This window comes from Drosophila biarmipes, chromosome 3R (assembly GCF_025231255.1).
Source record: "Drosophila biarmipes strain raj3 chromosome 3R, RU_DBia_V1.1, whole genome shotgun sequence".
Classification (NCBI taxonomy): Eukaryota; Metazoa; Arthropoda; class Insecta; order Diptera; family Drosophilidae; genus Drosophila; species Drosophila biarmipes.
In genome coordinates this window covers 5,849,177-5,875,938 of record NC_066616.1, presented here as the reverse complement: position 1 = coordinate 5,875,938, position 26,762 = coordinate 5,849,177, and the positions used below count along the sequence as shown (strand labels likewise).

Here is a 26,762-nt window from a genome sequence, read left to right as displayed (position 1 = left end):
AATAGAAAGAAGACTTTTGGAAAAGTTTCAGCCCGATAGCTTTAAAGTTTGCGTAGAAACAGATGTACAGACGAACATGGCTAGATCGACTCGTCTAGTGATGCTGATCAAGAATATATATACCTTATGTGCTCGGAATCGTCTCCTTTACTGCGCTGCAAAGTTCTGACTGAAATCATTATACCCTCTGCAAAGGTATAAAAACAGGTAATTTTTCTATTAACTTTTTAAAAAACTGTGCCGAATATATGAATATGATTTCGAGTTTTATTTTAGACCGAAATAAAAAGACCGAAAGAATAGGCCTTATTATTTGATTTTTATAAAACACTCAAATAAAATCTGATATTTTTCAAGTAGAATATTTTTATTCTGCTAGGGCGAGTTGTGTGAATAGGCTATTATGTAGGTGACCTATCGGGCCACGTGTTAAATTATCGAGGGATTTTCAAATACCAGAAGCATAGAGCAAGAAACTATAAATAAAAGTGCCTTATGGTTCGGGCGCTTGAATTGAAAACTAAGATATGTAAGGCGTACTACTCAGTCTAACCAAAACTGGACAAAAAATACTATTTTCAGCCCTTTATTTTTTAGAGTACAGTGTTAACCCTTGATGGGTTAATCCATATTTGGCCGACCGTCTTAAAAAAGGACGATTTTCACCAGAAGTATGATCTGCAAAAATAATAATAGACACCACCACAAATATCTTGTTCCAAAAGTTGAAAATTTAACAAAAAATTCGCGGCTGTTGTCTCCAGCAATTGTAAGAGATCCAACGCATTATGACCCGATAGCTTAAGAAAATGTAAGTATTATTTTTTTGGGAGGCTTGAAGAATGTCGTTGAAAAACATCAACCAAAACTTTGCGAATTTTTCTAAATTTTCGTCGATTTTTTGGTATCTCTTTTGCATTTAATGAGCTCTCTTTATGTGTCAGGAAGTATAAATTCAAACAATTGTTACGCTCGTCAAGTTATTGTATTTTTTGATAACGGAAGAGTTTTACACATTTCTGAAATGTCTTTTCTTATGTATACAAAACACTACCAAATAAATCTATTTGTGCTTCGGAAACTCACCACCTGTAACGTTGCCAAACTTCCGACAGATAGCAAAGATCACAACCATGGCTGCAGCTTACATTTGACAATTACGTCAGATGGAGATTATAAAGTTCTACATCTTACAAGCGAATTGAAACGAAACTGGGCGAATTCCATTGAAACCGAGCGAATTCACCTGAGAATAGTATACCAATAGATGGCGCCCTTAACGCCTAAACCATTATATTTATGAATAACTTTTCAAAATCAGTGAAAAATAATAAAAAACAACTTAAAGTACGGAAAACTACAATTATAAACAAACAATTAGGAAAAAATAAGCATACCTTATTCGGACCAAGTCAGCAGCCCTGGGAGTTTAAAAGATTTAGGGAAATTTTATTGTATAAACAAAATACGTTGTAGACAAAAAATTATAATAATTGGTTGCCGGTTGGGAATTGAACTTAAGAAAATTAGGTGTTTGATGCTTTTTGAGAAACTTCTCAAATATGTCTTCGGTCGCCATCTTGTGTTGGTTTTCTTTTCGACATTGCACAATTTTCAAAAGGGAGTAAGTAAAATATATTTTTTAAAACTTAATTTTTGGTGATTAAAATTATACATTAAAGGAATATCAATGGGAATATAAATTAAATCCTAAATTTCTTTGTGCCTTAAGATAAAAATATATAACATAATTTTTGTTACTTAATTATATTATAACACCATTTTCCTAGGATATGGTTTTAAGGACAGCTCCGCCGCAAAGCTCGAAAAATTGGTGTTGCGAGTGTGTGAATGTATCTTTTTTTCCCGGACTTTGAGACAGAAGCACGTCAACGAAATAATCAACAAAAGACCTAAAAAAGGCAGAGGACTAAGCGAGCGGCAGAAATGACATTGACGGCTATGTGAACGGAATAAAATTTCATCAAAAATGCCACTGTCACAGACACACTCCGCGCGAGGGTAAGAATTGCAAATGGTTGGAATTGCTGCTTTCATCTGGGTCCTTTTTGGACTCTGCTCACGGGGCACTTTCACTCAGGCTCCGGGGTGGTAAGGAGCCGGAGGGCGAGGGTGGCTGACGAGCCAGCGAGTGTGGATGTGAGGGATGAGGGTGAGAGCACACATCATATATGAGGATTTGCGGACCCTTCAGGTCTTCTCCAGCTGCCACAGCCTTGTCAAGGGGCTGTCAGTGGCAAAAACAAAGCCCTCAGATGGCAGCCATGATACGTACACAGTTAAAAAGCATCCGATGGAGGTTCGTTGCAAAACAACTTCAGATTAATTTTGTTCTTAGACCATAAGGAGACTAACTAAAAGTAGTTGCAATTTAAATTGTATGTTTTCTTTATCTTAGTTTGGTACATTTTTAAATGAATTTAATTTTAAAATTTTTTTAAGTTGGTATACTCTTTCCTCAGTGTCTGGGGGATTCCACATCTTCAACGATGTTGTTTATTTTTCTACACTCCTGCTTTTCTTAAGAAACGTGTTGACGGCTGTTCCGGTGGCTAAACCTTAAGTTTGTAAAAAATTTAAAAAGTGTCCACCGCATTGGGAATCTTTCTTTCAGCGCGAACAAAAAATCCAAGCCAAACGAATGGAAACGGACTGAAGTAAATCGAAAGGAAAACGCGCTGCTGCATTGTGCAGTTTGATTAATGATCGAATGTCAATTACCGCAGATACTTTTGCAACTCCACATCCAAAAAGAACTCGCAAAAACAAATGGAATCCGTTTTAGGATGGAGGCGCACTATATTTGGCGTTTGCTCCTAAGTGAATAGAAGAAATGTGATCAGAAATATAATTTTTGTAAACAATGGAGCTAATGTTGTCTAGTATGCTTCCAATAACTTACACGTTATAATATTTATACTTCACATACATATTTCTTGAATTAATCATTAAATATGCCTGGCTAGTGCAAGTGCAATCGAATTCCCCGCACATGATCAATGAGCCTCCATGCAATTTTACATTCTCGCAAATCCCTTGTTTTTCCAATACTTTGAGTTCGATTTCGAACAGCTCAATTCTTCCAACTTTTGACTTTTCGCAGCGGCAGTCACAGCCTTCTCTCCCTGGCTAATCCAGTCTCATCCTCTTTCATCCTGGATTATCCCAACAGAAGTCAAGGGACACGGCACGGCCCACTGTCTCAACCCTTTGATTAGGGCCCAAAATGTGCACCCACATTTTTCGTGAGAGCCCGGCAGGCTGAAAGGGCCGAAACAAAGCGAAACAATTAACTGCGTCTACTGTTGCTAATTTCGCTGGACGGACAAACCTTTTTTGCATACGGAAACAGCGGCACGCCCTCGGAAAACGCCCACGCGCCGTCGGGCGGCACTAGTGAAGGGATTAGAACGGCAAGGACTCGCAGCTCTCGTGCTGGGATATGGGATTCGGGATTCAGGGACTCCAGCTAGCCTTCTGCCCGTTCTCCGTTTGATAAATGCCGCAGGACATAGCTGGCCCTCGCCGGCTACCGTTTTTTCTCCGGGGCCGGTCGACTGTTCCGAGAAATGTCAACTAATTGTTTTCACCTTGCCAATTAGTAGGCCATTTATTGGCAAAACAACCCGGAGCCAAAACAAACAACGAGTGGTATCAAAAAGCTGAAGAGGCATCAATTCTCATTAAGTTTGAATTGGAAACAAATTCCAGGGACAAAGGAGAGCGCGCCGCATAAATAAGCCAGTGTGCAGCCAAGGCCAGAGCCACAATTATGTGCAACAATGCACCTCAAGTGTGGCCCTCGGCAGGAATCAATCAAGTCTCATCACTCAAGTCGCAACTCCAGTCCTCCCTCCCTGTTCTTGCGTGTCCCTCTCCTTTCCGATTTAATTAATGCTTGGCCATTTATTAAATTGGCAGCTTAGTCTCCTTCCACGCACACCTCGGGTCAGTCCTGTAGCAATGGATGTGTCTCTTGCAATCAGAGAACTAATACCGAATACTGAAGTGTAAGTATAAAGTTTACTTAATTATTTATTATTAACTATAAAATGTTCTGCGTAAAAAGGATTATTTATCTTTAAATACTTTGTATTTTTCACAAGCGTCCTAGACTTTGCATCTGAAGTATAAACAATATTTGAACATAAAATATATTTTTTCGACCCAGGCTGTGTGCCCACTACTCTTGCAGGGATGCCTGCGGTTGGTCCACCTTGCCACTCCCTCCACTTGCGTGTTGGCTGCCTGCAACCGATCCAGCCTAATTTGTAACCATTAACCCATGTATTATGTTGGGCATGCGAGTGCCCAGGCAATGGATTGGCTCTTTGAGGCCGGACTGGGATATAAATGGCCACATGAATGGCTACGCTGAGTTTTGTCTATTAAAAATCATTTAGAACAAATGGTTTCAGGATTTGTGGTCTCATCCAATTGTTGTCAGAAGGTGTGAGACTGTTCTGTGGGGGTAATGGATTACGAAATATCCCAGAAGATTATTAATCTCTTTAGGTTGAGTTCGCTTCAAAATGCCGCATGTCTCTTTAGCATGGATAAATATCTGTTTTTGTATCAATTGTCTTTGATGCTATCCATAAACATTTAAGGAACACACGGGGAAAATTAAAATGCAAAGTGCTCCCTAGAGCCGAAACTTTGATTAGTGAAAACTTGTTATTAAATGATTAGATTGCTTCAGTGCTTTGCATATTCACAAAACAAATCCCGTTCACACAAAAAATTTTTGGAAGCTAAAGTGCATGTCAGATTTCTTAAAAGAATATTGCGCAGGCGAAAAATTTCTAGCTTACTATACAGTATACGTATACACGTAGACAAACGAACATTACTGGAACGACTGACAAAGTCGACTGCCTCGACTATCATAAATAAATAAATTCAGTTTATGAATTAATATTTTCTTTATTCATTCTTTGTATTTATGTATATTTACACATATGAATATGTATCTATGAAATCGTCGAGGGTTATTGCTGGCGTCTTCAAAACGATCACAATTTTTCCTTACATTTTGGACAGACTTTTATAGTTTTGTAGCCCAGTTTAAACAAGCAAGGGAGGCAGACGCAGGGCCAGCAACTGGGGAAAAGAGTAGAAAATACACAAGTTTGTTATCAGGCACGATAGGCGAATACAAATTTTATGGCAAATTATCGTAGATTAAAAGGGTATACAGTAACGTCCACAAACTTGGGAGAAGCTTAGATCTCGGAAATGAGATCTTGTTTTGATTGTAAGTGTGCATATATATGTTAAAATGGGGGCATCCATAAAGGAGGTTTCAGCAAGTAAATAATACAATGACATAATTGTGAGCTTATCGAAAAGTGAGTGACGACTGCTGTCCGACGTCATGTGTATATATACATATATATTGTCTAGGCGTTCAGGTGTTTTTGTTGCTATTAAATGTTCAAATGTACTTACAGGAAAAGGCAGAGCAACGCCGAGAAAAAGTAAGTCCTAATGGTGCGGACTGGTTTCTCACTATAGGGGATCTGGCAGGAGGGACAAACTATTCCCTGATTGGCATGGATTGGAATGGTGATGTGGATCTCGTTCCGTACGGGTCGTGTCATCGACGTAGTCCGAGACGGTGGAGGAACCTGCGTAGGGTTGAAGGGCGGCTGCTTGTTCAGGACCGTCTCTGCCGAAGGAGAGGTGGCAAAATATGTATACGATGGGGAGTCCCCATGTTCAGTGTCCATTATATACTATATATAAAAGGGAAAACTAACACCGCAGTTGTTAAAAATTCTCTCGTGACCACTGCAAACTACGAAGTGCAACTAAAAGCTTTCGCACTGCATGGGCTTTGGCTCAGCGAAAATAAAAAAAAAATCAAAAACTAAACACGTTCGGCACAAAGACTACTACTTTGATCGCGGTTGCTTGCACTTATCGATTTTCTATCGCCATGCGGCGATAGAAAAAAAACTTGAAAACAAGAAGTACAAATATTTCCCACTTTCATTGCCGAATCCGTTTCCTTACATGTTTTTTCAAATTCATCTCGTGTTGCTATTGCTCCCGCTGTCGTGGATCTTTTGCATTAAAACTTGCCACAATGTCGCACAAAATCTAAAGAGATATTTAAAAATACGTACAATGATAAAATTTATAAAAACAAACTTAAGTGTTTGGGTCATGCCTATCCCCTTCTTTAAAATGTTCGTTGTTTATTAAAAACTCAGAAATGTTCTTATAAATCCCGCTCTCCTGAAAACTGTTTGCGGTGGGTCCTTCGCCAGTGGCAAGTGACAAGTGAAGCTACCGTTGGTCATAATTACGAGTTCCTTTTCGGTCCTTTTGCCCCTGTCTGGAGGACCCTGCAGTCGCTGTCAGAGTGTTAAATTACTTCCCTAACACGTGCTCATGCTCTCGTAATCACTTTGAGCTGCTAATTTCGACTTCGTCCCGTCCTCGACGTAATCTCTCAGTTTTTTAGCTGGCTCCCTCGACGAGTTCTGGGCTCGTTCCGGTCTATAAGTAGGTCTTAATCCTTTTATCGCTGGGGACGAGGGCGCGCAATTTCCAGTTTCGGGTCCGGGGTCCCGAGTCCCGAGGAGCACTGCTGATCATTTCGCAATGATAAATTAAGCGCTAAGAGTGTTTCCATGTACCCGCCCGACAATCCACTGTCAGGGATCGGGGGTAGATTGATTATGTCCCCACGTCGGTGGACACTCTCCCGGCGACTCGGACTCGAACTCGGACTCGGGTCATTGTCAACGGAGGCCACGCCTGACTGACCAGCCACGATTCGCAATAGGAGCCCGATTCGAGCCGATTCGGGGGAAGTGAGCTAAGACCAGTTTATCGCACACACTCCATCGGCGGAGGATCCCCACTCTCGGAGAGGATTTCGTGTTCGACATGTTTCCAGAAGCCAACAGGTGCCAATGTGCTGTGATCAATCATGGGCGAGTCGATTTTTAATTAAGAACTCTTGTTAGCATTTGGCGACCCCAGCTCCTCTCCTGCAGCCGAGTTGTTTGCCCACAAAGGCCTGTTGAATTCTTTAGCGCGAAAGCCCCCAACAAAAGGCTCTCGGGTCCAGTCGACTCTGGATTCGGCTACCCAGCAGCGTTTGGGCCATGATGTTTAAATTTGTCCTAATTAGTTGACAATGAGCGATGATGAATCAGCGGATTATAGGCGAGCTCACAAGTGTGCAGTCTTCTGCGCGGACTCGTGTAGGCGGGCTAAGAAACTTGTCCTCGGGGCTATCAATCAAAGGGGCTGTTTAACCCATTCAGGAATCTGCCTTTCGCGAAGGTTCCTAAGTTCTGGGTGTTCATCGAATACTTCTTTGAGTTAATGTGGCTAAGGTACAGTACTTTAAGCAGGAGCAGTACATTTTAGTTTTTGTAAGTAAAAGGCTTCCGCTTATTTTCGTTTGCATTTACAATATACTCTCTTTATTTTGATATACTTTATACTTTTATTTGTATCAATAAAATAAGTACGAACTTACATACATCTAGATACGCACAACAGATGCCAACTACACTCGTTAATAGTATTTAAAGTTACCATAGTCATACGAATAATCAATTCTAGTGCTAAGGGTATGCCACTTATAGCTATGACGAATCGTTCTAGGCTTTATACAACTCTTAAACCTGAATCCTAGGGTGCTTAGGTGGAACTCATGTACAACATTTGTGGGGAATCGGTACTACAACTGTATAAATGTGGGTCGTCTACCTAGTGGTCGGTCCTTATCTAACTACGTTCACTGTATACTCCGATTTGTCTGTAACCTTGCCTCGAGGGCAAGGCTATTGGTTCGAAATGGGAAACCAAACTCTACAAAGAATGATAGGGATAGCTAATTTACAATGCTGAAGTCATCTTGAAGATCTCCCTGCTAGTCCTACAGGGCCGTCAGATCGTAATCCTGTTTGATGTGTAGCTGGAGATTGGTCATGAGATCGGATTGCTGCTGCTGGTGGTGTCCATGCAGGCTCGTGTGACCCATTTGATTGTTGTTGTTGTTGAGGTTGCTGTTGTTGTTGTTATTGTTATTGCCGCTGCCATTGTTGTTGCTGCTGTGGTGCTGCTGAGGTCCCGCGTACGAGTTGGCCGTCTCAGGTGCCGCCGGAATGTAGGGCGGGTTGCCCAGGGACGAGCTGACATCACCGATGCTCTCCAGGCTATCCGAGCGAATGCACTGAAAGGGGAAAGAATGATAAAGTAGTTCAGTAAATATGATTGCATAGCAATTGATTGTGTAATCTATACACGGAGCTTTACTGTCAGTAATTCGTATAGGTTGAACGAGCTTAAAAGCTGTTTCTTTGAGATGTATTCAATGTTTGCGTTTCAGGTAATTAGTCACCAATTGTATATTACAACCTAAGGAATAAGTCATTGATATGGAACAGTAGACATTGTAAACATTGTGGTTACTGCCTTTAAAATGTGCCTCCCATATATATAGGACTAAAAACGGGACAAAGAGCTTATAGACTGCTATATGGACTTAAGTTTGTTAGTTCATTTAGTTCTTAAACTCTGCCAAGTCTAGCCATTTTTAGTCCATTACTTACCCATCATTAAAACTCCCATCAAACTCTCAAAAATGTTTAATATTTTAAACTCCTTCATTCGCTATGAAAGCCACTAGGTTTCCACAATGTTATAGACTCCCAAAGTGTGCTTTTACTAACATATTTTTTTTTAAATAGTTTAACTATTAACCAGCGCTAATAAATAAAACATATTTAACGAGCAAGCCTGCTTCGTGCGTGTACCGAAGTTAATATAGCGTAATTTGCTTCAATGTACTATTAACATTTAATAAATGGGCACGCAAAGTCCCGATTCGGGCAGTGGATGGTCCTAAGTGCCTGTTCCTGTCCACTTTCAGCACGCTCCACTCACCTCATTCATCACCGGGGTCTGCTGCGACTGCTGCTGTTGCGACTGCTGCTGCTGCGACTGCTGCTGCTTCTTGGAGGCGGCCCGCTTAGAGGGCTTCTTGGCTACCGGTGTTGGGTTGCCGTTGGCGTCCACCGTCTTCTTGCGCACGTTCTTGGTGTTGGGCAGCTTGTTGTCCTTCTTCCACTTCATGCGCCTGTTCTGGAACCAGATCTTGATCTGCCGCTCCGACAGGACCAGCGTATGGGCGATCTCGATGCGCCGCCGACGCGTCAGGTAGCGGTTGTAGTGGAACTCCTTCTCCAGCTCCAGGATCTGGTGGCGTGTGTAGGCGGTGCGTTGGCGTTTCGGCTCCATGCCCGGCTGGTAGGACCCGTTCGCTGCACGGAAAACGAAAAAAAAAAACAAAATAAATATAAAAGATAAGCTTTGCTTCGCAAGTAAACCAGCCAATAACCGACTTGTTAATATTATTATTAAAAATGGGTCAAGACACTTCTTAGTGATTATTATTATAATTTTAAACATCTCCGAAGAGTTCCCTGTTCTCTCCGTGTAACGCATGCGGGGAGAACCCAGGATTTCCATAATTAATGATCGGAGAAATAAACAATATTCGGGGGTGGGGTGGGGCACCACAATTAATACACTTCAAACTGCGTTTCATAACAGGCCAAGTTCTCAATAAATCTCCCAGATAAGTTGACAACCCTTAAAAAGCCCCGCCAAAGTTTTTCTCGCCTTCACCTTGGAACCGGACAGGCCGGTGGGGAGGGGTGGTGCCTGAGGGGGCGGGTCACAGGGCTAGCCCGCGGGCACATGAAAGAGCCTTGTCAGTTGGGCCCGGCATAATTAATCAAAATCAAATGGCGCGCAACTGCCAGGATGTCAGGGCTTGTCCTTGGGCCTCCCGAAAAATTACGCGGCCGCAGTTAGTTTTCACGGCTGGGAAATTAAACACATCTGGGGGTTGCATCCTTCCGCTGACCCCCTCCCCCACCACTTTCTTACCCGTTTTCTTTCCTTTTTATCGTTGCCAGATAAATTCCGTGCACCTGCCGCCCGTCCGAGATGGACATCCAAATTTATACACGCTCCATCAATTTCAATTTGCTGCAGTCTCCGCTGATGTTTCCATCAGAGTTACAGGCCCTCGCACTTCCCGTCCGGAGTTGTGCATTTATAAAAATTTCATTGCTCTGTGACAGACAGCTTTCGATTTGATAGAAATATTTCAATCCCAGCTAGGCCGGCCCGAAACTTAGATTAATGATATGTGTCCAGCCAGCCGTTGACAGGCCCCCAAAAAGAGGAGGGGCGGGCATTGGGCTGGGTGGTCCATCAGAAAAGATGGACTAACATGGGTCAGGTCACTGCAGAACTACAGAGGGGAGCGGAACAGATGCGCCTAAGAGCTGCTGACAACTTTTATTTTTATTTCCTTCTGTCGTGGTGACAGGTCAAACAGTGTTAAAAGTTTCCCTCTTGAGAGGTAATAGATAGGATCTAAAAGTTCTGAGGATATCATTCAAATGGGTCAGCAATGGAAAATAAATTAGTACCAGTAAATAGTATACCAGCAATAGCTATTCTGGATGATTAGGTCTATAATATGTGGCTATTCGAGTAGATAACATTAACGAAGAGAGTTCCAAAAGAAGATACTATACACTAGAAGATACTAGATCAAGCCAAAATGAATGAAATGTGTTGATAATATGGAAAATATAATATATCACATTATAAATTACTATGTTAAGAATAAATATAACTACTAGTCAACGAACAGTTGTGAAGACTCAAGTAGTTTTAAAGTCGTGAGTGATCATTGAGAACTTTTTCTTACATTGTTTTTCATTAAAAATATAGAGTTGCAAGCTATTCTTTCTTTCCCGTCATTTGTTTAGCCTCAGGCTTACCTTGAAAGATATCAAAATATTTTTCTTAAACCTCTGCCACTATTACGTTTTACAGCTTAAACTTTATCGACAACATTTCGCTTAAGTCCATCGTGTTAGGCTAATCCATCAGTTATTGATTCGGGCTGCAGGAGAAACCATGAATCGAAAATTAAAAGAGAATCAAAAGAACTGAGGCGAGCCAACTGCAATATCAATTACAAAAACCCCAAAGGAGCAGGGAAGTACATCAGATAACGAAACAACACACCGATTTCAATGTCAGCTGCTCGAAAACTCGGCACTGGCGTTGGCGGCATGCTGCGTTAATTCGTTTTTAATAAGTGCGTATCATTTCATTTCAACATTTCAACGAAACTGCCGGGCCCGCGAAGCGGAAGAACTTCGGTTTAGGCAGTCCAAAGGAAACCGCAGTGTCATGGCTTAAGACGAAAAACGAAACGAGAAAGAGTGCCAATTGCATTTAAACCGGCAAGAATGGCAGCCAATTTATGAAAACGCCAGATCATACAAGGCCAAGGAAATCAAGATTGCACAAGCCCCTAGAGAGTCGCTCCTCGGAGGGGATGTTAGGTGGAACAGCGCTAAAGAGCTGTGAAAAAGAATTGGCGCCCCCGGGTGGGTTGGCGCGTAGGCAGCAGCTGTCCCTTTCGATCCCGCACTTTCGTTCTGGGCCCTGGATCGGGCTGTCGGCATGTTTGTCCCATCCGAAATTTCATATGATTTATCATGCGTTTGTGACTCTACATTTTCATACTGCCATGGCGGGGAGGCGGATGAAAACTATGTCAGGCATTATTTCATAATCCGCTGTTGTCTGGCGGCCTCATTTGTGGGCTCAAGCCAACCCGATTTTGAGGTGCGGTGGCCACCAGACAACTTCCGGGCTTCGATTCATTTACTTCTTTTATTTTGCATTCGATTCGAGAAGATGCCCGAATATAAATGATTTATTGCCGGCCCGATCAGCTGAGAGTGTGTAAATGTCTGTGATTAATCCGAAAAAGAAATTTGACTCGTGCCAACCCGAAAACAAACCTCAAAAGTTGTAATGAAAAATAGAAAGAAATCAGCCAAAATATTTAACGGCTGTCATAATTCATTTATACAAACATTCATCAAAGGCACTTAGAGCCAGCGTGGAAAAAACGACAAAACCTGTTCACCTATTAGAGGAAATCGCATTTCGAATGCAGCTAACAAATGGCTAGAAATTAATTTTTGGTCTGCACTAATGAATGCCCCGGCGGAGATTGCGCATACGCCGCGTTATCCAGCTGGGTTCTAAGTTTAAAACTTTACTCGAAGCTCGGTGTTTTTTGTGAATTTGTTTCTTTATTAAAGTGTGTGAGCTCATGGCAGCAACAACGAGGAGAAGAAAAAGGCAAGTCAACATTTCAACAACAGCGGGAGCTGCATCAGCAGCTTGTCAAGTGACTTGCAGTTTGTGGCAGGCAAATAATAAAAATAAACATGAGCTCATGCTACTTACACATGTACGGGCAGAACACCCAAACCCTCGGACATATATACCACACCGTATATAAATGCTTACACATGGGTAGAATCGTGTATCCAAAGTAAAGTGCCCGCAGCACTTGAACTGGTTGTCGAGCTGTGGGAGAATCGTTCTCCAGCTCGAGATTTGTTAGTTGAAGCGCAAATACTTTGGGCGCTTTTCAATGGCTTTAAGCCAAGTGCACAACTAAATGGAAAAATATGTTAATTTAAGTAGAGTTAAAAGAGTTGCAGAAAGAGATTTTTGGCATATACTAGGCAAATCTAATTACGAAAGGGGAATATTTTACCCATTTCCTGCTTTTTATTATGAGCGTATAAAATTATTTAAATATGTGAAAAGCTTGTTTTGTTTTCTTGAATGTTTCAGGGTGAGACTTCTTCCGAATATTCTTAATATTAAGGTATAAGCTTTTTGTAAGCTTTAATAACCAAGCTGTATAAGTAAATCACAAAATATCTAAGTTATATTGAAACCAACTAAACAAAGAGCAATGCTTTTAAAATGCTTTCCATTTCGTGTAAGTAAAATCTTCATAGCAAACTCAAAACCAACTTGATTGAGCTTCGGAGCAGTCGTTTTCTTATTTAAAAAGTATTCGCTTCACTTTCGATTCTGGCACCCAACTATAAAAGAAGCCAGTCGAATGACCATCAACCCTGTTATTCAACTAAGCCCAAAACTCAGCACTTGTCCCAAGACGGAATCGTTTGGTTTTGTTGTGCTAACGAAATGGAAATAGAATGGATCCGTGAAATCGGGCGAAACCGAAACCGAAAAGACACCAAAGTGCAGAGTGCCAGAAGAAAGACAAGCCGAGCTAAGAAGCTCACGACCCAAGCTCGAAGTCCGGCGAACAATGGAGATCGCGTAAGACGACCTTGGAGAATCGTTGCTTTCGAGACGAGAACCCACAAAACCCCACCGCGTCGATGTGTGTTTCATACTCTTGCACAAATGGCCAGCTGGACAATGGGCAGAGTGTGGCAGCAGCAATAAAAGCTCCGCTAATTAAAGCCAATTTCAATAATTTGCACAGCTCCAGAGAACTTTATTGGCGTAAATTGCCGAACCAAAACAGAGACGGCAATGAGGGGAGTGAAAGAGAGAGCCACAGGGATCGCTAATTATGCTTTGTGAAGAACCCAGCTGAGACTCAGCTGTTCGTGCCCCATCTGTCATAAAGGCAAACTTCTTAATTTTTACTGCGTCATTTTCATCATTGTCATGCCATGGGCCGCCGGTGAAACTCCCCTGATTCCTCGCCCGTACCACCCCCTTTCCCACCGATTTGCACTTTTGCAAAGGCGCAATTCCCTCCGAGCTACACAGCATCTGTGTCTGGCCGCGTGTATCTGAATCCGAATCTGTATCTGTATCTGTACCCGCGGCTTGCACTTTTTTTGCCCGCCTCGTAGGCTTTTCCGCAAGTCATCGGGTAACTGTGACTCTCAGGCAAATCTGCCTCATGGTGGAAACTTAATCGTGGACTTGCCATTGAAATTCAGTTACAAGGCTGTTCACGTTCCACTGTTCATTGAAAGCGGCTACACCGTATCTGTAGCTGTGTGTATCCCCTGTATAAACACGAAAATTGTACGGGTTTTAGCCGCCTCATCTCGAGCCCACGTCGTGCATGAAATCAATATTTTTTAGTCAACTCCCTCACAGAATCTTTCAAAATGTTTCTCAAATGGTTTTCAGTAAAATATGGCTGCTATTACTTCAAAGTAATGCAAAATATTTAAGATCATTTCAAAGAAGGATACCCGTTGAAAAGGTAGAAATGCAAAGCCTGGTTTCTTATCTTAATTTTCAAGGAATGTTACTTGCTCATTAGGTTAGATTAAAGTCAATAAACCTTTTAAACTAATATAAGTCCTTATATCGCTTTGAGACCCTAAAGTAGATATTTCAGAGATACATTTGTCTAGATTATTACTTAGAACTAAGGTCATATTTGCATTTACATTTCGAAACTCTTAATATAATGATTAAAGTTATAAACCATTTTATTAGGTGAAAAATTAATATTGGTTGTCTTTTTTCCTATATACATTCTGTATTTCATTCAAATTGGGCTAATAATTTGGGAGAAAAAGGTGTCATTTAGATAATTTACATTTCGAAACTCTTAATATAATGATTAAAGTTATAAACCATTTTATTAGGTGAAAAATAAATATTGGTTGTCTTTTTTCCTACATAAATTCTTTATTTCATTCAAATTGGGCTAATAATTTGGGAGAAAAAGGTGTCATTTAGATAATTTACCCTAATTCGTAAATCAATCGCTTTTCATCCGGTGAACACTATAACTTTAAAAGATATGAACGGAGTTTCATCAAGGTGACTACATATTTTCCTAAACAAGGGTTCCTATATTAATTTTTAATGACCAAAATAAATAGCAAAATCTAGTATTACTTAGTAAAATCTTCTTGAAAATGTATTACTCAATTAATTTTACAGTAACCCCCAATCTCTTTTAATTTTCATACTTCATACTTTTAGCAATTATATTGATAATGATTATTATTTTTTAGTCCCTAAAAAATGCTGGATTTGGCCGAATAACACTGCATATTTAAATATATGTATTATTTTAACATTATTACCATCATTCAATTCAACTAATAGTCGATTACAATTCAGGACGTAATTAAATCGGACCCAGATGAAGACCGACTCCATTGGCTTTTCATTACCTTTCAACACTTTTAATGGCAACTATTAAATAATCCACAAATTGCTCCCCAAGTCAGTTTCACACCTAGCCTCGCTCTTTCCGCCGACGGAGTTTGAACAAGTTTTGGGCCGCCTCGGGCCAAAACAAAATAAATTGGGCAAGAGACCACACGCCACATCGGAGGCATAGTATGGGCCTTAGTTTCGGGCAAGTGCTAAGCGAGTGTAGTCATTTGTAAGGGAACCACACGACACCGGAGGGGATCCGGGGTCACGGGTTTTGGGGCACAGCGCATAACGAGACCGATGCCAAGACGCTGGCTGAGATGATGCACTGGCGATAATCAAGCTTCGTCTTGTTCTCTGGTCGTGCGCTCATGATAAATGTCACAACATTAACATCAAATGACACGGACCATCCGTCACTCAGTCGGAGTTTCACCTCGCCGGTGAGGGGAGTGCGCTATCGGAATCCGAATCCGAATCCGAAGCGGAGTCGCTTAGTATACCTTGCGACTGTGTCAAAAATGCCCCTGAGCGATCGCTTGTCTGTCTGTCCCACTGTCCGCCGCACTACTTCGATTTGTTATTTTGAAGTTTGATTTTTGGTGCCGTCACTTGAAGAAAACATTTGTAAAACATAGAAAATATACATGGTCTCCAAGAACTAAATATTACCCTTAGAAATCTATGGAGCACATTTATTAAATCAAATATAATCGCAACTGTGCATATATCAAACGTACATTTTTGAAAATGTAATATTTTAAAAACATTACAATATAAGTAATTTGTAATACTCGTATAGTAGGAATTAAAACACAATTCCCTATAGACTTAGATCTTACAGATTTCAGCCAATTTTTGTACAGTGCAACGACAAATCCCCAGTGAGACCAACACCTGGAGTGGGTACTGGGGAGCCGATGAACCGATGAGCCATTTGACAATGAGCGAGTCAGAGTGGCGTTAAGCGAAACGTTATAATTACCCATTTGGGTCAAGGTTATGGGCGAACTGGAGTACCCCGACGCTGTGCTAATTAAAAAGCAATCTATCAGTTTTTCGTTCCTCCTCCCGATCCTCTTGTAAATGCATTCGACACCTACTTGCCGCCCGAGGCATCCCCAATTCGGGGTTATTAAAACAATAAGCGGCGACGATCGCCAGTTGGCCAGGCGATATTGCAGGTAACACACTCGACACATGGCTGGATGAATTCCCCGTGTTGGGCGCGACAATTAAGGGTAATTATATCTGCCAGGCCAACACTGTCACCTCAACTCAGCGGAGCCCATTCAGTGGTCTCTGGATCTGGTGAATGGAGCCAAGAGAAACCTGTTCTCCACGTCTGAGTTTACTCGACGGTGCATTCAGTTTTTGTACCAGGAATAAAGCGGCACAATAATCATAAAAGCTTTGCTTGTTGGCCCTAAAGAATGAGGGTAGTCAGTCGGTTGGTGGAAAATTGTGTTGCAAAGGGTAAACAAATGATGATCTTATTGATTCAACAGAAATGTTTTCCTTCCTGTTCAGTTTTATTACGTATAGGGTTCTACACGCAGTCCAGTACAGTATTCCTCAGACTGGTTTACAAGATATTTCAATTGGCACCGAACCACTCAGCAGTCAAAGTTGACTTTAAGTCGCTTCGAGTGCTGAAAGAACCACAGAAGAGGCCTTATTACCAGGAGCCGCCTGAAGTGCTGATTGCAGGGAATGGAACACACTCGGCGAAATGTGCAGTACAGAGGAGCAGTATGTTCAGGAACTTGTCATTTGGTGAGCACGGTGGGCCCCCGACACAAGGCGTGGCACTCTTGATTTTGATTAATGAGCTTGGAGTCGCAGTTTTCTTTTTTCTGGTACCCGGTTGGCTGGTGTCTTTGGCTTTTATTTTGTTTATTTTCATTTTTGTTTTCGCCAAAGAACGAACATTACAGGGGCCTGTCAGTGGATCAAGTGGGTGTTGGCAGCTAAGTAATTTAATTAGCATACCCCGAAAAAGGGGCCACACCATGGGGGCGCACACAGCGGGGACGGAGGAGGGAAAAGAGAAACTTTCGACTTACCCACTCCTGCCACATGGATCTTCTTCATCCAGGGGTAGATGATCCGTTCGCCATCGGTGGTCTCCGCCATCAGATCGTCCTCGCTGTCTGAGTCCCCGAGATCGTCGTCGTTGTCGTTGGAGCCTAGTTCGTCTGGAGAGCGATCCAGCATAAGCCTATCCTCCTCCGACATGTCGTCCTAAACAAGTCAATCAAAACCTCGATTACGCGTTCTCTTTTGGAGTATCTTTTCAGGATACTTACATTTTCGGATCCCATATCATCACAGCGCAATCGCATCCCCAGCTCTTGCAGTTGTTGTCCAGCAGGTACAGCTTCTTCAATGCGTTTCTCTAGTTTTAAGCCTGCAGGAAACGCATATTGCTTTATTTTGGTACAGAAAAAATCTTTTGAGCAGGATAAAATCTAATTAAAAGTACGAATTGAGTAGAATAATTGTCAATACATAATTCTTTGAAAGCTCTGTCGTAGCGAAAGGAAAAAGATTTGTTTTCCATTACCTTACTATTGGGACTTGAAAACTTAAAGAGTACTACATTTTAGTAAAACACTTTGAAGCTATACTATTCAATTTGTATCCATAACAAGACAATAAAAATTGAGCGTACGCCTGAAATTTGGTCTCGAAGTTGAAAGTTCGGTTTTACAAGGGACATTTTTATTAGACGACCGTTTGCTTTCTAATGAAAGTTTCGACCAATTTCAAGGTAAAACTTTTTAGGTCACAGGCAAAATAAAATAGCGCCTTTAAATTATTTCTATAATTTATTTCAAAATGTTTTTGTCACCATGAGGGTGCGATCTTTTCCACTAAATATAATACAATTACTTTTACTTAAGGGGTGTGGATTAAACCCAAATCCATTACCCAATAGTTTAAATTATGCTTAGTTACTTCAAAATGTAATGTTTCTGTGAGTTTTTTATTACGATAAATATAGTAGGTTTTCTGAGAAATTGATTACTAAAATGCATTTACCCAGAAAATATTGAGAGAGGATAAATGCCAAGATGAATTGTTCTTAAGTATACAAAATGGCTTCGCCTTATTTGAGAAGAAACGTTCTTGAAAGCCAGATGAAAGAACTTTTGATCTTGCTTGCGAAATTGAGATCAAAGGAGTCCCTTTTAGTCTCATATAAATTTTAAGGATTTGAGAATGCATCTTAATTCTTAGTTGATATTGACTTGATTTTTAAATTTTAAGAACAATTTTGAGAACGTTCATTGAGTTTAATTTAATGGCAAGATAAAAACTTTTACAAAAAACACGTCTGTTCGTTACATTCTTCCTATGCAATTAGAATCCGAATCGTAGAGCTTCGAAACCGGCATTCTACGGATCACACAAGTTTAACAAAGAGATGTTAATCGAACAGGCAAAGCAACGGCTATAATAATATTGACTCACCTAATTCCTGCAGTCCCAAAGCCGTATTCGTCGGTGGTTCCGTGGAGCTGCACTGCAGGGGCAGGTCCATCATTTGGGAGTGCGGCGAGTGTCCTTGGGAGTGGGTGCTGCCGACGCTCCCGTTGGCCGCCCCGTAGCCCCCGCCGTATCCGCCGTAATATCCATTTGCCGATCCACCCACTGCTCCTCCTCCGACCACTCCTCCGCTTCCGCCGCCACTGCCGTTGCTCGTGTTTTGGACATTTACCGCCGGACCGTACCCGTTCGTGGGGTCGGAGTGCACCGCCCCCGCGGATATGAACTCGGGGGCGTGGTGCACGTAGTAGCCGAGGCCCTGGTGCGGATGTGCGTGCGGATGCGAGTGCGGATGTGAAGGCGGAGTGGCGGTGGCGTAATTGGAGCTATAACCGCCGGCGGATGGCTGGTGGTGCCCGGATAACGCACTGTTGCTGTGGTGGTGCGGCAGCGAGTGGCTGTGCGAATGGGAGTGGTTGTGCGGGTTGTGGTGGTGCGCCATATAGTCGCTGACCATGTCCGCCGGATGCATGGCATGCGGATGACCCGACATCCCGCCTGCTCCGGCGCCACCCACCGACCCTACACCTGTCACTGCCCCGCCGCCGACGGCACCGCTCATGTGACCCGTGGAAGCGGTCATCGAGTAGTGACCGTTGTAGTGATGGTAGTCGTCGGCCACCGGCGGGAACTTCGGGTCCAGGCTGTTGCCCATGGACATGGGACTCTGGACATGATGTGGGGCGTGCGGATAACCCATGAGGAATGAGCTCATGACGAAAGATCGGGGGTCGTGGTTCTCCGAGGGAATTTCTTTCGGCTTTTTATTTTTAGGCGTTTTCTTGGGCACTTTCACTCGGTTTGCACATATTCTGTAGCTTTTTCTTTTAGTTATAAACTATGGGTTGGATGCACCACTATCCCGAGTAGTGATTTCCTTTCAGGTTGTATTGGTTATTAAAAATGAAAGCTTTTTATACCGGAACGATTGTCCTCAGACTGTAACCACTTTTACAGGGAAGAATTTTGGTTATCTTAAGGCAACACTACTGCTTGTTCACTTGAATCGTTTTAAAAACTTTTAAGCCTGAGTTGCACTGATTTTTGGCACTTTCGAAAGCCTTTGAACCTTGGGATTCTGAGAAACTCGGTTATAGCGCTTTTCCGGTTACAAAAAGCGGTTTTCATCAATTTAAAACACACACTGGGAGAAAAGTCGGACGCTTCGGTTTACGAGTGCGCTGCGAACACGAACCGTTCCATTCGAGCCGATTTTTTGTTATGCTCGCTGGCGACAGCTCTCCGCGCGAGCGAACCTGTTTCGCCACTCTTCGCTCGGCCGTTCGCTCTCTCGCTCGCTCTCTCCCACCGCCATTGCCATCAAAACGGGTTTTCACTGCGGCAGCACTCGAAGGACGGCCCACACACACACGCAGCGCGATGGAAGGAGAGCCATGCATGTCGCAGCCATGCTGCTCGCTCTTTTCTCACCCTCCTCCTCGGGCGCCATTTTCCACCACCGCACGGCGTTCTCTCCCGTGTGCGAAGGAGAGGGAGCACCTCGGCCAGAGCGAGATGGCAAGAGCTTTAGTCACACCCATTCAGAGTCGCCGGCACAGTGAGGGCCTCGAATATTGATACAGTTAAAAGAAGTACTACTTAAGAAAACTCAGGGTGCTCATTTGGGATCTTGTGTTTATTACATTTACAGTTTCTTGTTAAATTATTCTCGTATTCTTGGTTTAATGAGTTATAAAATAAATTACATCTATTACTTCGGATTTATTGTAAAATAATTTATTTCCATTCTTTAGAAATGAAAAAGGATAGAGAGACTAAAAAAATACTTTTTTAAATAAAAAGAGTTTTAAGGAATATATTTTTTAATAACTAATAAATTATAAGCGTTTTTCCGTGCAGCTTTCAGAAAAATAATGTATATTGCCTACTTTAAAATACACTCTTAAATTAAACTATAATAGTTTATTTAGTCTTTGTTTTAAATTTCGCCCACCACTGTATGCTGATACTTGCCTATTTACCCAGCCTCGACTGTACGACCCTCTCACAGATACAACATTTTGGATGCTTTTGGCTGCGCCTGTGTTGGTAGGTCGGCAGCCATGGCGCACGCTCGAAAACTGAAGTCGGCGAAAAAGTCGTCTGGCTCCAGAAGCACCGCCCATTTTCAGAGGCTTTCATCGATCCCCGACAAGACGAAAGTGTGGATATGGACCAGACCATTTATTTTCCACTTTCGGAAGTGGGTTCCTATAGGAGCGAGTGGAGATGCAGCGAACTCTTGGATAACAGCCGCATTGATCTTGAAGAGGGGAAAGGAACTACTGGATGCCGATTTCTCCGACTGAATCCCGCTACCGAGCTGGAGAGTCTGGGCTGACTTGCAATAATTTCAATTGAACAACCGACGAATATCACTTTGGCACAATGTTCTCCTGTGTGATTATTGTTGTGGTCTCGCTGGGGTTAAGGCTGTTATTGTTGTTATCATTACTACCGTGATTTTCCCTCCGAAGCTGTTGTTATGGCGATGACGGGCACTTATTCAAATGAAGCAGGCAAAACATGGAAAATCGATAGAATGATTGTTGTATAATGCACGTCGAGAAGGTCGGGCATTTAACGCTTTAATATTGTTTTTAGTAAATATTTAGACAGAATCAGAACGCGCGTCAAGATGGATGTGGTCGAGTTAAGGTGATAAATGCTTGTTTCTTAGAATTCTTACTGAGATATCAAAATTGTATTGTTTTTGAAAAATATTCCGTACTCAGAAGGTAGTTAATCCTTACCTTCCGTTAATTTTATTTTCCAATAAGTTGGACGGTCGGAGATTTCAGGAATGTATTTTAGATAAACCAATTGACGAAAGGGGTGTGCTCTAATAGCAACATAAATTCGTGCCACACTTCTGGAGTGTGTTCCTGGATGTGACTTCGGCTAATTGCCGAATAATGGAACCGCCCATAGACTGACCAAAAATATCTTAACCCCCTCACAAATGGGTCCACGTGCCGCGCCACCTCCGCCGTCAATACCATATGTTATCGGGAGGAAGGCGATGGAGGAGGTTGGGCCACTAATTAATCGACTTCCAACTGATTCGATTTTGATGGTCACCATCAAAACGTCATTAGGCCAGTTAAGTGAATAAAACTTAAATTTAGTCTGCTACTCGTCGGCCAGTTCATGGGTGTAAATGTTGGTTTAGGAATTCACTCCACGTTAAAGTGTTCGAATTAATTGACTAGCCAATGTTAACTAAAGGGAGTTGCATGTTAACTATTATTATTGTGTGGTTCATTACGCTTCTTTTGTTTACCATTGATTCCAATCCATATAACACAGCTTATATGTTTTCAGCTTCTTTAAAATTTACATTGCTCATTTAAGAACACTTAAATTTGATTAAAAGCTTCTTTAAATATGTTTGATTTTGGCTTTCCTAAAGAGTACCATTTTAAAACTAATCCAAACCTTTTGAGTGACTTGGCCCTTAAATTACTTTATGGTTATATTTGAATTTTCTTTATCCCATTTTCGAATTAAAGCCTTTTCTTGAGTCGTTTTCATTGAACCCTTAGCATATTATATCCTTCCTAGACGTTGGCCGATGAACTACCGAGCTCACTCGCATTAGTGGCTGCTACATTGAATTTTCCCAGCTCTGACAGAGCTCCTTAGGTGGATGGAAGCCCGAGGTGGGTGGTTGGGTTACCCTCCCGGACTCGGAGGGATGAGGACTCGCTGAGAGCTTTTCGTCGGCGGGGGGTGCGATGTGGTACAGGAAGGACGGCTCCGAAGGGGGAATGCGTGTTTGTTGCTATTGCCTGCTCTTTGTCCGGGGCATTTGAGTCCGAAATCCCAATTCAGATCCAGCAATCAGTTGCGACTGTCAGGCGGCGGCAGAAGGAAGTTCACTTGCTGCACGAGGCAACACACAGAAACGTGATTAATGATGTCGCATCCTCACCCACCGAGACACATTACGACCACCAATGCGAATATGTGTATATATAGGGAGCCACCATGCCTTGAGAATAGGATTTTCTTTGTTTTCAGCTCGATTCTTTAAGCCAGCCATCAAAAGTTTGTGATATAAAATTAAGAAGACGGGAGTGTGTGATCGAACAATACTTTGCGAAATGGGAGGTATCCACAGCCAGTGATTAGTTGACTAATACCAGCAATTTGGAATATGCTAATCATGGGAAGGGGCACGCAAATTCTTTTGTGATATAACAGACTTCTTTTCTTTAAGGTAAACTTAAGCTAATTTTATCTTCTCGAACCTTCTTCTAGAAATTCGATAAATGTTTTTATTGTAAGCTACGTTTATAAATATGAATAATAAGTTAATATGGTATTAATAAGTTAAGAACTTAGCCATTTACAACACAAAAATAAAAAGTGGCCAAATAGACCTCTAATTAATAGTAATTGAGTGTACCCAAACCATTAAATTCTCAGTTTGGCCCATAAGTTACTCTCGCAACAAACTACGCTATACCATTTTATAATTAGTTGCAATTGTAATTTAATAGTCGGTGTACTATTAATAGTAGCAGGCAAATACTTAATAAATAATACTATTCTCAAAATGAATATCCATTTTGGTCAATATAAAGCATCAATGTTTACTGTACACATACAATGATACATATTTTTGAAGTATAATAGACAAACCAACAAAAAATTGTATGTAGTTTCAAAAAGTCTTAGCAAAAGAGTTTCCCTAAGATAACTTTTATACCTAGAGGAATCTTGAAGTTATCCCTTCTGTTTGCGCCACCCCCAAGCCACCCACTTCCCCCACATAGACAGCCTTCAGCTAGAGACTGGAATTCCAATCAATCTGGTATGGAAATTGTGTTAACGACATGTTGACAAGTCGACGAAGATTTCGCCTAACCAGGGGAACTCTGGGGATACGACCGGGAACGGGAGAATCAGGGATGTTGATTAGCTCGAGACCCAGGCGAAAAGCTGGAGGTTCTTCCAACGAAAACAGCAGGACAATGAAGGCTGCCAGGAATCGTTTGCCAAATGATTGATTGAGTGATTAATGATTGACTGACTAGCTTACTGAAGGCCCTTCAAGTGTGTGGCTCTCAGAATTAAAGCCAGTTTTGACTTTTATAGTCATTAAAGTCATATTTACAATACCAATCGAAAGTTTGCATTTACCTTCTCACTTCCCCAGAGACCTGAAACAATTAAATGTGGTTCAAAACAACTCTGGCCATTTATCACCGGTCTCAACTGTTTACCTGTCATATTATGCCCAAATCGGGCCTAGATGAACTCCAAGTCCCGAGCGGAGATGAATGTTTAACGAAATTTACACTGCGGCTGTTTAAAATAATTACACGAATCTCTTAAATGAGTCGAAGCCGATCGCTCTGGGGGCTATACGAAAAAGCGGAGACTGGAACTGGACAGGCACCCATTACCATGACAGATTATCTCTGATTGATTTAATTTTGCTGCACAACTCACCATAATGAAGCCTCCGATGGGGACTCGGAGTACCTCGGCGATATCTGCTGCATGTGGACCAGACTAAGGCTTCGGGCCAAAAGCAGGCCATCGATCGCCTTTTGCCGCCAATTGGTTGGAAAAGATGAAACCCTAATTGCCTCGCATTAGCTCCGAAAACTTAAGAAATCTCCTCCAAATGATGCTTAATGATGCTAGCTGTTTACCATTTTTTGGAAATACCGCGTCTCTGAGTTCTTGCAAGAAAGTGAGAAGATCTCTGGGGCTTGGGAAGCCGCCTTATCGAGCCCTTCATCTGAAGGGCCATTAAAATATTCACATATCACTATAAATTTGTCATTCCCAATGTCGTAATTAAGCCATCAAATTAGCAACAATAAAAGGATAATTGCTTTTAAGAACCTCATCTCTCATAAGCTCTCAGCAATTATCCATAATTTTGTAAATGACTGTAATATTTTTTCAACAGAATCAAAATGAAACTCATCTAATGATGGAATTGATTGAGGAAATTGAATTGAATTGATTGAAGCATTCGATAGGCTAGAAATAATATTGTTTATCAAGTTTTTAATAAATGGTAATTAAATGATGAGTAGGCAAGATCAAAATTAATTTTAATTTTTCATATACCATTTCTTAAACCGTTTCATTTAAAAATATTTAAAATAAATAATTATAAATATATAAATCCTTTCGTTATTTTCCGTTTTGAGTGGTTGCATTAATTGAAAGCAAACATACTAAGTAAAATCTGGTAACTTAAAGTCGTTTTTATGTTTTTTTTTGTTTTAAGACCCTTTCTAGAATTATCGATTGCAAATTTAAAACAAACTACGAACACAAACTACACACTAGATTCCCTGTTGTATAAAGTTGAAACCAACCCCATAAGTTGTATCTAAATCAGATTTCCATCGATTGACCCAAATACCATGATCCAGGAAGTTACTAAACTTTCTTTAAATATTTTTCACACCAAGTTTGAGGTATCCCCCAAAACTCGCGCTTATCCATCAAAGAAAGTTTTTCTTTTCGGTTAGTTCGAGCCAAAAACCTTTAATTTAGTGAAACTTTTTGAAGACTGCCGAAGTCGAAGCCGAAATGCCAGAAGTGGGAATGGGATGGGATGGAAGCGGTAGGGCCGAAAAGCTGTGCTCAAATTTCCAATTACGTCTGTGTCAATCATAATTAGTAACAACGGCGATTTTTCATTAAAGGGCCAGGGAAATATCGAACGGCAGCTCCAGCTCCGGAGAAGAAACCGGAGACCGGAGACCGGAGCATTCGGTTTCTCACACGTATCTCCTCGTGGATCGGGAGCATCTAGTAAATCTGAGGGAAAAGGGGAGGAGCATAAACATGGCTAAAAGCGAGGCCCGGTTTGTTGTAACATGTAATTTGGTACGGCTCGCTGGCTGGCGGTCTGTTATGAATGTGACTAATTAAATTTAAAGATATCCCAGGGATTATCAATCTTTGAAGCGCATCGGAGATGGCCAGCGAAAGGGAGGGGCTGGGGTGGGGGATGGGACTGTGGATGCGGGGCTGGCAGAACAGCAACGAAATTTCACAAGATACATCGCAGGGGGAACAACAACTAGCATCAGCACCAAGCGAGCACATTTGTTTCATGATTGAAATAATGATTAATGAACGAGCCGCCAAAATTCAATTCGAATTTACTATGTATTTGGCCCGGGAGGGATTGGAACCTGGGACTCGCCGAAAAAACCGAACGCACACTCGAAGAAGAGGATCGGAGTGAAGTCCTCGCTTGAGTGGTAAAGCATTGAGATGGTAAATAGCCACCGTATAGAAAGAAAGCTATTAGAGTTCCGTAAGAATGTGCTCTTAAGTTGAACTTAAAACACCTCGATTGATTTGATTCATTTTCTGTCTATAAAGATATATTTTTCGATCAACAAATATAATATATATAATTCCCTAGCATGTTAGTAGAAAGAACCTATGTTATCGTATTTTTAGAAACGTAATTCCTTTTCCTTTTTTGTTTATATGAATTAATCTTCCCCAAAATTCGATCTATGCTAGATTTAGAAACGGAGTAAGCACTTGACTCTTTTTCCGAGTGTAAGGCGAACCAGACGGGACGCCGACCGAGTTCCATGCGTGAAATCGAGCCAGGAGTGGGACGGCGATACGCCCAGAAAAAGAGAGGGCGACTGCAAATGCATGTGGGCTCCATGCTGGTCGAAAGCAACAACTGCACTCGCCGTCCTGGCCAAGACCATCAATTACCGCTTTTTCCCGGACCCAGAGACACAGAGACACTCTCGGTCGCCGCTGCTGGCCCCTCGACCCCGGTCCCCCATCCCCGATCTCCGGAACAGCCAGCCCAACTCACGAACACCTTTGAGAACGTTTTCATTTTCTGAAATGGCCAAATGGCTTTGTTAACAGCTTTTGTGCAGTGGCTCGCCTAATAAATGTTTATTTAATTGACTGCAATGCTCACGACGCGACTCTCGCACCGCTCCTACCTAGAAATCCGATCAAGTTCAGGCTCGGTTCAAGCACTCGCAATTATCATCGCGCCTCGCAATTGAGCAATTCATTTGGCCCGTCATAGCGATAAGTACTTGTCTGTAATGTGCAGATTGGAGGCCCGCAAAGCACTTGCAACTGCAGTTCGGAGCTCGCCGCCTTAATTAATGAACAAAGCC

The 26,762-nt window shown here is 41.9% G+C and overlaps 2 protein-coding genes and 1 long non-coding RNA gene across 3 annotated transcripts; 1 reads left to right on the top strand and 2 right to left on the bottom strand.

Moving 5' to 3' along the window:
* Positions 1-4,927: 4,927 nt before the first annotated feature.
* LOC108027125 (uncharacterized) lies at positions 4,928-5,852 on the bottom strand. The gene is made up of 2 exons (XM_017098342.3): positions 5,473-5,852; positions 4,928-5,124 (listed from the first exon to the last, which is right to left on the bottom strand). Exons 1-2 carry the CDS (start codon positions 5,751-5,753, stop codon positions 5,037-5,039), a joined length of 369 nt encoding a protein of 122 aa, XP_016953831.1. The 5' UTR covers positions 5,754-5,852; the 3' UTR covers positions 4,928-5,036.
* Positions 5,853-7,434: 1,582 nt separating this feature from the next.
* Positions 7,435-19,851, bottom strand: LOC108027396 (homeotic protein deformed). Its single transcript, XM_017098834.3, has 5 exons — positions 18,541-19,851; positions 17,373-17,473; positions 17,130-17,307; positions 8,935-9,311; positions 7,435-8,221 (listed from the first exon to the last, which is right to left on the bottom strand). Exons 1-5 carry the CDS (start codon positions 19,328-19,330, stop codon positions 7,925-7,927), a joined length of 1,743 nt encoding a protein of 580 aa, XP_016954323.1. The 5' UTR covers positions 19,331-19,851; the 3' UTR covers positions 7,435-7,924.
* A 581-nt stretch (positions 19,852-20,432) lies between these two features.
* Positions 20,433-26,541, top strand: LOC122817782 (uncharacterized). Its single transcript, XR_006367354.1, has 2 exons — positions 20,433-21,273; positions 26,131-26,541. It is a non-coding gene; the product is annotated as an uncharacterized LOC122817782 (long non-coding RNA).
* Positions 26,542-26,762: the final 221 nt, after the last annotated feature.

Bases quoted from the DNA above. Each gene is read 5' to 3' on its own strand.
- LOC108027125 (XM_017098342.3), bottom strand. From the start codon at position 5,753: ATGGACACTGAACATGGGGACTCCCCATCGTATACATATTTTGCCACC. The intron at 5,125-5,472 runs GTAAGTACATTT...TCTTTTCCCCAG, and splicing joins GCGTTGCTCTGCCTTTTCCT to TTGCTGGCCCTGCGTCTGCC.
- LOC108027396 (XM_017098834.3), bottom strand. From the start codon at position 19,330: ATGAGCTCATTCCTCATGGGTTATCCGCACGCCCCACATCATGTCCAG. The intron at 17,474-18,540 runs GTGAGTCAATAT...CGTTTCCTGCAG, and splicing joins TTTGGGACTGCAGGAATTAG to GCTTAAAACTAGAGAAACGC. The intron at 9,312-17,129 runs GTAAGTCGAAAG...TTTTCCGTGCAG, and splicing joins GATCCATGTGGCAGGAGTGG to CGAACGGGTCCTACCAGCCG.